This window comes from Aplysia californica, unplaced genomic scaffold, assembly GCF_000002075.1.
Source record: "Aplysia californica isolate F4 #8 unplaced genomic scaffold, AplCal3.0 scaffold00866, whole genome shotgun sequence".
Lineage (NCBI taxonomy): Eukaryota > Metazoa > Mollusca > Gastropoda > Aplysiida > Aplysiidae > Aplysia > Aplysia californica.
In genome coordinates, this window is record NW_004798136.1 from 274,929 (window position 1) to 287,031 (window position 12,103).

General features: G+C 40.8%; 1 protein-coding gene across 1 annotated transcript in view; it reads right to left on the bottom strand.

Annotated features, from left to right (window-relative positions):
* LOC101857285 overlaps positions 1-11,943 on the bottom strand; it is a gene marked incomplete at its 3' end in the record, with an annotated part of 13,939 nt that extends 1,996 nt beyond the window's left edge. Inside the window, 3 exon segments of the mRNA XM_035972821.1 lie at positions 1,860-1,925; positions 3,472-3,553; positions 11,777-11,943. Coding sequence (XP_035828714.1) covers positions 1,860-1,925; positions 3,472-3,520 — 115 coding nt within the window.
* Between the last annotated feature and the right edge of the window lie 160 nt (positions 11,944-12,103).

Genomic DNA, 12,103 nt, shown 5'->3' on the forward strand with positions numbered 1-12,103 from the left:
ACACACACACACACACACACAGTACAGAGAGGGGTAGACGTTGGATCGGACCATCATCTGCTGTTGGCAAAACTCAATCTTCGACTCAAAAAGCACGGAACCAGCACAGGAATCAAAAGAACCAAGTTCCAAGTAAGTCTCTTGGACGGACACAAGAAAGAAAAGTTTCAGCTGCAGCTGAGGAACAGATTTCAACCTGTGGCTGATCTTGGGGGAGAGGACACGGAGGTGGACCAAGGTCAAAGAAGTCTTTACATCAACATGTCGAGAAGTACTCGGTGGGAAGAAATGGGAGCACAAGGAATTAGTTTTAGCTTTAGTAGAGGTTTTACGGCACTCGCAACTGCATAAGGTCATATGAGCGCCAGAAGATTACAGGTGTTACAAGAGAGTAACAAACATAAAAAAGAAGGAGAGATAAGGACGATAGATGTTTGATAGGAAAGAAGAAGGAGAGATAAGGACGATAGATGTTTGATAGGAAAGAAGAAGTGCACAAGGAATGGATTAGCCAACACTCATTGATTAAGATAAGAAGACAACAGAAGGCAGAAGCGAATGCAAGTAGAACAAGAGGATCAAGAGCTGATGTATTGGAGCAGCACAGGACAACAGCTAAAGATGTCAAGAAATCACCAAGAAAAGACAAGGAGGAATTCATGAACAAGCTGGCAGAGAAGGCAGAGGAAGCAGTGGTAGGAAGGCACATATGTGAATCCTTTACCAGACCACAAGGACACTTGCTGGAAAATATGGGAAACCTAAAGTACATGTAAATGACTAACCTCCCACCCCCAAAGGGAATGTATGTATAGTATAGGGTTTTACGGCGCTCGCAACTGCTAAGGTCATATGAGCGCGCGAAACACAAGTTGTTCACCTTTCCAAAAGCTCACTTCACGACTGGTAACTAATTTACTTTAAAATGCTAAAAAGTTAAAATATTCAAATTCGGTGTAAATACATTTGTGATCTAAAACAACTTTTAAGTAACAATAAAAAATTTTAAATAATATCAAATTCACTCTGCAACTCGCCATAAAGGCCAATGGCCTTTATAAAATTTAAAATTCTGCTGGGAACAACGACGGAAAAAATATCTTGTAATTTCTTGCATTGATAGAATTTCCTTCGGATCTCTCCAAAGTCCAGACATTCGGTTAAGATGTGTCTAGTGGTAAAATCTGTGTCGCATCCGACACAGAACGGCTTCTCATCTCCCTGTAGGAGGTATTTGTGGGTCAGGGCCGTGTGTCCGATGCGTAATCGAGTAAAAATGACTTCGTCTCTTCTGGAGAGGTCCGAAGGATTTCGCTGTTTTAATTTGGGTTTAATTTCATGTAGTTTATTATATTCTTGTTTTTCCCAGTGGCTCTCCCACAGACTGGAGGTGTACTTTTTACTTTATTTCTGAAGTCAGTCCCAAAGGGAGCTCACTTGTCTGTCGAGGAAATAAGATGGTTGCCTCCCTTTGCCCCTTCGCTCAGGTTCATGTAAACACACGTTCTGTGTGAACACACTCTCAGGACACACACTTGCGACACCCGTTTAGGAACACACTTACGACACACGCTTAGGAACCCTCGTGAGCACCGTGAGTTAAGACAGAGACTTCTATATCAAACACAGCAGCACAGAACGTATCCCCCTCATCCTGGTAGTCAGGCCCTTCCCCCCCCCCCCTCACCATGCAGTACTAAGACTGAGTGACTATATTGCTGCAGACAGTGCTCATTGTAAACCACAAAACAAAGAGTCAAGAGACATCAAAAACAACAACAACAAAAACAACACCTGAGGTCTGACAACAACAACAACAACAACAACAACAACAACAACAACAACAACAGCACCAGTACCTGAGGTCTGACGCCGCCATCTCCTCAGCCCGGCCTGCCAAGCCTCACACTGCAGGAGACACAAACCTGAAACGACAACAACAAACACAGAGACATACAAAATGTCCAACCTCTGCAAAAGCTTCATGCATAAATTCTATTGCAAACTCAACATGAACAAATAAATAGACAAATCTCTACATCATCGCCAGCTAATCCTCCTAAAGTTGGTTTATTTTTTTGTATGGCGTTTTACGGCGCTCGCACCTGCATAAGGTTATATGACAACGGTTCATTTCTCGGCTTGATACTGGTCAATGTTTCTATTTTAAATTTTTTGAACACTAAAAATCAAGTGTAAATAGGTTTAGATTTAAATTTAAATTTAAAACAACTTTCTAAATAACACTTTAAAATTTCGAACAATCTATTTCCTAACTTTCCATAAAAGCCAATGGCCTTCATAAAATTTAAAATTCTGCTGGGAACAACGTCGGAAAAAATATCCTGCAATTTCTTGCATTTATAAAATTTCCTTCGGATCTCTCCAAAGTCCAGACATTCTGTTAAGATGTGTCTAATGGTAAAATCTGCTTCTCATCTCCCTGCAGGAGGTATTTGTGGGTCATGGCCGTGTGCCCGATGCGCAATCGAGTAAAAATAACTTCATCTCTTTTGGAGAGGCCGAAAGGATTTCGCGGTCCCAGTTTGGGTTTTATATTGTGGAGTTTGTTACACGTCTGTTTTGCCAGTGGCTCTCCCAGAGTTTTTAAAGTTCTCCTACAAACTGTAAAGGAATCTAAATCACCAGAGTTTGGTGAAAGTCTTACAAATAGCCACGTTTTTGTTTCTGGTTTGTGTGTCAGAGAAGCGTCTATTATACCGTGTTTGATTTTCTACAGATCTGGCCTGCCTGATTGGGTTGGTAATGAATTGAGGAACGCCACAGGCAAGCTCACATTTGGGGAGAATTTGTCAACTGTATGCACGACCTCTCCAATTCCTAAATTCCTGGCTCCCAGAAAAAAATGCGTCTTGACAAAACCTTCACCTCACACAAGATCTCACAGTCACAACGTTCTCAGCCTGTACATCAGTTGAATACTACGGACAAGTCTAAATTGGCGCTCATATGACCTTATGCAGTTGCGAGCGCCGTAAAACCCTCTACTATAAAAAAAAACCAAGTCTAAAATGTCACTGTTCCCTTCCTCAGCACTTTGAGGTCTGTACAGCGACTCTGACACACACATTTCATTTACTTCCCTCTTGAATGGTACCGCACAACTGTCAAGACATAATGTGACAAGTTGTAGGGATTGAACCATGAACTTCCACAAGATAAGCAGTCACGTTTCCTCCAGACTAACATGACATCTGTGGTCACATAAACAAACACCCCCCCCCCCCCCCCGATTTCCAAAGGGGGGGGACATTAACATGTTCTTATGCACAGTAGAATTGTAAATGGGCTGATTCATCAATGTTATGTTCAAACTATGCCTGAACTACAACAGAGAACTGCTGCTTTTTCTTTCCTAATCCTTACTATCGTCATTTTCCTCTGGCGCTCATATGACCTTATGCAGTTGCGAGCGCCGTAAAAAAAAAAAAAACAACCCCCAAAACTTACAGCAAACAACGACCACAAGGCTCGCGTTCCTCACGGCCCGGGGAAACATCTCTGTGTCTTGTAGTCAAGTCAGGATCCAACTCTGCAAGGGAACAGAAACATAATATATTATAACACTTCACATTTGGGGAAAAAAAAAGACAAATGTTTCAAGATGCGGAGGAATCAGGCGCCCCTCAGTTTTTGGGCATATTATGATGTTATTTTATATCATTTTCAATTTAACTGGCTCATTTGTTTTGCTTTTGATGAAAAAAATACCCATCTACTAAATATCTTGAAAAAAAAAGTACCGATATTTGCGACTGAAGGATGCGGGAGTCGCCTGGTGCTAGATGGAAAATTAGCAACAAAATGGATGCCAAAGTTTGGGAACTTCCAAAGCTTGAGTGACCTTTCTCTGCCTTTGATCAATGTTTTTCAATAATGTTCTCATACAAAAATGTATTTTTAATCGACAAAAGAAGTTAAGCCAAAAAATTATTTTTTTTGTTTATTGCCCAACGGCTAGAAATTTTTTTTTTAAATAACCTTTCTGCCAGTTTGGCAGTTTCTATAGAATTATTCTGGGGCTCACCACCTTTCATGTCAACCACGTGGCCACAAACTGACGAGCCCTTGTCTTCACCGTGTTGAGACACACACATCGCACAGTACAAAGTCTCACGTTTCCACACACGATGACCTTGGTGATAACTCGGCGGCAACACTAGCCTAGTGGTGAGGCGAGCGGACTCCAAGTCATGAGATTGTTGTGGGTTAATCAGAGGCTCCAGGCTAAGCTCAGTCATACGCTGCGTCCTTCAGAAAGGTACGTTGGCCTACTTCTTCTTTTCCTCTTTTGTTAATCGTATCAGAGACGGACATTAACTCTTTCTGGACGTAGTTTTTTGGGGGTCAAGACATAATTAACCGGTGGCTCGATTTGGCTATGTAGGTGGTGTACAAAATAACTTCATAGAAGCATAACCATCACTCATAACGTAACATATGATATATCAGATTGAAGGAAATTGAAGAAGGAATACATTCCAACATAAAACAAGGATTAATTTTGAACATAAGTATGCATTACAAGGGTTACAAATGGCAATGGTGATGAGAAAAATACATTTTGGCCGAAAAAATGACATTCACCAAACATATAAAAGCAAATCAGCATAGCTATCTGATCTATACAGGCAAAATGCATAATCCATAAATTTCTGAAAGCGCTGCTTTTTATTTGAAAGCAATATTCCAATTTTTGTTTGAGTTATGATATTTATACTGAGTCCGGTTACATCGTTTTGTTGATGCAAGACCGCAAGAACTAATTCACTCGTTTTCCCCCAAACCGATACTTTGACAAAGTGAAACTAGAATCTAAATGTTTTCCTTTCCTAAATCCTTTCCAAGTTTTCAATAACAATAAAAAGTACTTATAAACAATGGATCATGTTAAAACGAAACAATACTGAGGCACCCTATCATAGCCGATATATTGGTGATATGTCCGCAAGGGGTGTGGACTCGTGCTGATATATACGGCGATACTTCCACAAGGAGTGTAGACTCGTGCTGATATATACGCCGATACTTCCACAAGGGGTGTAGACTCGTGCTGATATCGGCGATACTTCCGGAAAGAGTTAAATTCAGATGTCTCGCGTCTTAAATAATTCAGTCATGAAACCTTCAAATTTGCACATTTTACACAAACTCTTTTATAAAAAAAATAACCGTAGCAATTTTAGATTTGAACTTTAAACACCTCAGTCTCTCCAGGTACATCTGTGATGGCCAAGTTATAAGTAGATCTAGCATCTTTTCACGGCTGGAAAAACTAAAGTTTTAGGACAGACAGCAACTGAACCTTTCCTTCCCACACTGTGAGAAACCTGGGGTAACTGACGGGGAAGTTCATTGACCTCACTGCTGTGTCTGGATTTATGACGTTGTCATTACGTTTACTTTTTTAAGCAAAGTATTTAAGTACTAATTTTAAAAAGACTTTTCCAGAAAGTCTTTACAAAGGGCAAGATTAGATTTACAAAGTAAAGAGCTGTACTTCTTTTTATCTTTTTATTGAACCGTTTCGGAAATACTTTCCAGGTCGTTTTTTTCCTTAGTATTTTGGGCCAATAAAGACGATTTTGTTATTTTTAAAATTCGCCGTAAATTGTTAGTTCTCAAGTTATTTACATTTAAATACCGCCATCTTTCATGTATACATCCGCACATTTTGTCGCATTTCACGTCATTTTGCCGTGGTTACGCGTGGTTGCGCATGCCCATGCCGTGTGCCGCTATTACTATTACGCATGAGCAGGCCGTGTGCCGCTATTACGCATGTGCATATTGTGTTTTCGTATGCTCCTGCCACTCATTTCGAACGAGAATTCAGTGCTTGTTGCAGAAGTTGACATGGCCACAAGCGATTCCTGAGACTCAAACTTTTACAAGACCATCGCCACATTTTACGAAAACGACGAGAGTGCTGTAGCGTTTCTTCAAGGTCACGGTGTTCTGGCGAAAGAAGTCGAGTGTCCTAAGTGCCAGCGTCAGTGTCAGCGTCAGTGCACTTATGGGGAGACGGACCACATTGGGAGGGGCAGGACGAGTTTCGTCATTCCCAAGAGCAAGAAGAGGAGATACTGTGACTTCAGGGTTTCTCATTACGACGGAACTTTTCTGTCTTCTGGTCACTTCGCTCCCTGGAAACTAGAGCTTTTTGTCAATCATTTCTTAAGCCGTCACTGGGGTCACACGACTCTGCACGAGGGTCTGGGTCTGTCACCGAATACTACAGTGACCGGCGGTCTTTTTGTAGTGAGGTGACCCAGGACTGGTGTTCCAAGCAGAAGGTGATAGGTGGAGAGGGCGTGGAGGTGGAAGTGGACGAGACGCTGATAGGTCGCAGGAAGTACGAGAGGGGCCGTGTGCTCTGCCAGGTGTGGTCGTTTGGTGGGATAGAGCTCAAATCCAAGCGACGGTTTGTCATTCCTCTTACCGGAGACGTTGGAGAGAGGAGGGACAGCGCTCCCCTCATACCGCTTAGAACTCAATTCATTCTCCCAGGGAGCGTTACATACTCTGACGCCTGGAGAGCATACATGTGAGGCAGCGCTCGTCAAAATAATGAAATTGAAGAAACAAGCGATTTTCTGTCGGTTCGCCAATTTTTATCCAATTTTTATTTTTTGGCTAACATTTGTTATGTCAATTTAAAAACACTTTTCTGTGTGGATTTTTACTGGAAAACGTTGATTAAAGGCGTAAAAAAATGCAAATTTTCAATTTCCCAGAGCTCCCCAGCTACGCAGTTGGTCAAACTTTAGCAGCCATTTTCTCTCTATTTGTACCTCTCAAACCAGGCACTCTCACATCCTTCGATCGCAAATATTTCGATTTCTTAACATAGAGGGATATTTTTTTTCACCAAAAGCAAGACAAATGAACAAGCTGTAAGGAGATACCAGTAGCTCCACATGCCCAAAAACTGACCAATGATTCCACCACGTTGTGACACACATATATAGGTCCCTTGGACAACTCGGACACACCGGGTCATAAACCATTCAGGGAGTGTTTGTGGACCAGGACAATCCACAGATCCACACACAGAACATGGAGAGACAGTGGAGAGACATTAAGGAGTGGCTGAAGCGGCCAGGAGTTCACTCCTGGTACCTCAAGCAGAACCTCGCGAGGTACTAGTTTGTCACGTCTACGCCAGGAAGTCAGGTCCTTCACCACTTTTTTATGGAGGGAGGGAAGCTGTACCCCCCCACGTCTGACAAGGAGCGTGGACCTCCGCAACCAAAAGTGCCGTCGGATGACGAATAAGCTCAGTTTTCATTTAGTTAAGGCTCAGTTTTAGGCTTTTCTTTGGTGGTAATGCATACTTTTTTAGCCAATAGGGGGGTTTCAAGTGGTCTCCCCCTGACGACCGATTACGAAATACCTTTGTAGAGGGACCCCCCCCCCCCCCCCCCAAATGTGCCGTAACATCTACACTAACCATTTGCGTCATTTTTTAATGCCAAAATCGTGTTCCGCGCCCTAAAAAAACAAAAAATACCATTTATGAGACGGGAGGGTTTCTATAAATTTACCCTTTTTTTAAATAGATTTTTTAACAAGAGCAAAAGCTTCAGTTTTATTTACTTTTCATTCAACTTTTTCGCTATAAATAAAAACAGCAGGAAAAGCCGTTGTAGCTAGATCTAGAGTCTTCTGTACCTTGTAAGTCAAGTGTTCTGGGAGGCTTCGCCCAGGCCTACATCTAGAATTTGTACAATCTTGTCACAGCAAACAATGCGATATCTGGAGTATTACACTTAATTATAGCAGCCTGTAGTCTGTATTGTCATTAATTATAGTAGCCTATAGTCTGTATTGTCATTAATTATGGTAGACTATAGTCTGTATTGCCATTAATTATGGTAGACTATAGTCTGTATTGCCATTAATTATGGTAGACTATAGTCTGTATTGTCATTAATTATAGCAGCCTATAGTCTGTATTGTCATTAATTATAGCAGCCTATAGTCTGTATTGTCATTAATTATGGTAGACTATAGTCTGTATTGTCATTAATTATGGTAGACTATAGTCTGTATTGTCATTAATTATGGTAGACTATAGTCTGTATTGTCATGAATTATAGCAACCTATAGTCTGTATTGTCATTTATTATAGCAGCCTATAGTCTGTATTGTCATTTATTATAGCAGCCTATAGTCTGTATTGTCATTAATTATGGTAGACTATAGTCTGTATTGTCATGAATTATAGCAACCTATAGTCTGTATTGTCATTAATTATAGCAGCCTATAGTCTGTATTGTCATTAATTATAGCAGCCTATAGTCTGTATTGTCATCGCTGACACTATGCTGTATTATACAGTGCTTCCAACAGCTCAAGCTGAAAAGTGAGGAAAATTGTGCCGGGGTCGCACAGGCCCCCAGCACGGTCCAGGGACAGAGCCCCAGTGGGGGTTTAGGGGGCACACAGAGCCCCCGTAGAAATTGAAATTTTGTGTTTTTAAAGGGTTAAAAATGGCATTTGGGAGCCTGTCTGAAGAGATTGTCTACAGCCCGTAACATTTGTTTTTTCACCAACATTTTGTCTTGTTTGATTTCTTCACCAGCATATCTTTCCATTGCTGGAAATGTTTAAAAGCAGGTTCCCCTTTCATTGCTACTATAATTCAATTAACTTGTCATCGCACCATTGATAGAAGGCAAACCTGGGAATAATAAAAAGATATGTACCTTCACAATACGGTTACCCGACGTATACCCTAATTTTCCTTAAATTTGAGGTCTGAATGTCGCTTGTCACAACCTTGGAACACCACTTCGAATTATTCTTGATTTTAGCAGTTTTACAAAGGCTGGTTTTAGCATATAAATTTCTTTCATCGCAGCCCTTATCGCGTTCCCGTGCCGTAGAATCTTTGTATTGATTCTCTAGATCGAGACAAACTTGTAAAAAAGTTTCTTTCTGACACGGCTGTTCACGAGTAGTACTTTAGTTCTACCGGCACCCCGCAGCGCCCCGACGCTCAGCGTAACTCAAACCAGCCATTACCAACGGGTCAAGAGGTCAGCGCAGGGAATTTTACCTGACTGACAGATTGGCGATGAAAATGTTATTGCTGCAGTTTTCAGCTTTGTTTAACCTGTGACTAAGCCCAAACTACAACACCAACTGTGCATAAAACCGTATACTTTGAATAAGCATCATCTGACATATTTCTTAGAACAATCATGCAACTAATTAAGAAAAAGGAAGACGAGATGACGAAGAAAGAAAAGTGGATAGATGTTTTAACATTGATAGAGGGTCATGATTTATTTCATTAAATTTGAACATGTTAGCTGCTGTCGATTTTGACAATTCTAAGGTATTGGGTCAGAAATTGAGTAAAGTTTCAAAATTACTTGGCTGCATCTGTGTGTCGTTGCCTAAAGCAAAGATATTAAGTCTTGAGTGGAGATTCGCGGCTTTTCGCAATATGTCCGCAGTTCCCCAAGTCCAGCTGTCACATGTGACGACTTTTGATAAAAACGTATCACTCTAGGATCGCGGGTATCACCAGTCAGGGTGTCAGCACTTATAACTGCATTTAAGCCTACTGTCACAATATTGGTAAACACACTATATCATTATATTACATTTTAAGAGATGCTAGATCTAGATTTGAAACAAAACACAGACAAAAAAATCTTGTGAACACTGAACAAAAAACTTCTATATCATATTAAAGAAGAAAAAAGTCACAGAAAAACGACACGAAAGTTGAAACTTACACCTCTTGTACGTACAGTATACCTCTCCCTACTAGATTTATTAAAAGAATTGAAAGTGATGGTGAATTTACGAAGTTATTGAAGTCTAAAATTCAAATAACACTGAAAAAGGATCCGACTCGATAGAAACATGTCTCGGGGAACGTATAGATCTATGTGTAATTTTTTTTTAATTAATAAAAAATCACAGAAAAACAACACAAATTTGAACGTTGCACAATTTGTACAGTATACCTATCCCTACTAGATTTTGAAAAAAGAATTGAAACTGATGGTGAGTTCACAAGGTTATTGACGTTTAAAATTCAAATTTAAATAACACTGAAAAACGAATCCGATTCGATAGGAACACATCTTAGAGAACGTCTATATAATGTTTTAAAAATTAATTAAAAATCACAGAAAAACGACACAAAGTTGAAACTTGCACAATTTGTACAGTATACCTATCGCTACTAGATTTTGAAAAAAGAAATGAAAATGATGGTGGCTTTACGAAATTATTGGCGTTTAAATTCAAATAACACTGAAAAAGGAATCCGATTCGATAGAAAAACGTCTTGGAGAACATAGTTCGATAAATTCAAGGTTGTGAACTGAGATCGACCAAAGTTATATCGTCTTGTAGGGGGAAAGCTGGGCTTTAATATGGTGGGTCATATGGTGATATCACATCTTTAGATCTGGAGATATCGGGGTGGGAATGACACCATAATTTGGAGGAAATGCATTACGCGGGCAGGCGGGGGCGCGCCACTGGCATCACGGTAGTGAGCACGGCTGACCGCGGATTTAATGACCAACACATGGGTGGCACTGACCGCTGGCACGGAGCAACTAAAGGAGCGGTTTCCGGGCGAGTTGAACAGCCGTGCTGACAGTAATTTTCTGTCTAAGATCACAAGTCAATTTACTTGATCAACGCGCAGATTTTCCAGCCGCAGCAACAATCCAAAGATAGACAGACAGAATGAGTGAATTATAGAGAAAGGAGGAAATTGGCACAAAAGGTTCGATAGACTTTGATGAATCCACAGGTAAAAATGTACTGCCGACCAACCAGCAATGAATGCATGGGGCATAGCGGCCGATTGCAGGAAATGCGCAATCTGGCAGGTCCCTGATAGCCGAGAGAATTACCGTAAATATCCGTAACTTTACTAGTGATACGAAGGCGAGTACGGATCTTTTGCTACGGAATGTCGGTAGTCCTACGCTGACGCAGCTTTTTACGGAGGGAGTTGATTACTGTTGATAATGATGGAGAGGAACAAGTACAGAACTGGCAGAAAGTACGGATTTACGTAAAAATACGGAAGAGTGGAAGCACTGATTATACTGTGGTATAAAAGTCTGTAGACTCAATCAAGACTATATAGAGTGTACTATAAATCTAGATCTACTATCATCATAGCTGCAGCTATCATTCTTCACGTCAGCAACCGTAACTCAAGAAACTGTTTTGTGCGTACACATGACATAGATCTAGTTCTAGATTCGGCGATTGTCAAGATTTCCGCGTTTAATTCCGATGTGCGTTTTTCATAGTCTCAGGTATGTTTCGCTTTGGTCCCTAACCCTAACCCTAACCCTGGTCAGGATTAGGGTTAGGGTTAGGGTCAGGGTTAGGGTCAGGGTCAGGGTCAGGGTTAGGGTTAGGGTCAGGGTTAGGGTCAGGGTTAGGGTTAGGGACCAAAGTGAAACATACCTGAGGCTATGAAAACCGCACATCAGAATTAAACGCGGAAATCTTGACAATCGCCCTAGATTCTATGTCTATTCTAGCTAGAATCTCTACAATCTAGTCTAGATCTATCTAGAATCTAGATCTAGATATAGAATCTAGATCTAGAATCTAGATATCTAGATCTAGATATCTAGATTAGAAATCTTGATCTGGAGGAAGGGTTAGAGTTTGTTATCATAATTTGGAGACATTTGTTGACATTTGCAAACAGAAAACTGAGAATAAACTTAATGAGTATAAAAATGAGAATACAAACCAAGTAAAGTCTAGATTAGTGTGTACAAAAAGATCCACACCCAGCAGTCAAAACACCAGTAAATCTCTAGTCCATGTACTATACTCAAACGTACAAGATTCGACAGATCCCCACATTCTGATGAATCTGATACACTTCCTGGTAAGTTCTCGTCAGCTCCGACACTTTTGTCGTTTCTTTGCTACGCATGTCAGTTTTTGTAGTTTCCACCGGTGTTTATGGAAATACGAGCCTACAAATATTTGTCCCGACTGACAGGGAAGTAAATTTCAGTGTATGAGTGTGCGTGAGTGAGTGTGTGTGTGTGTGTGTGTGTGTGTGTGTGTG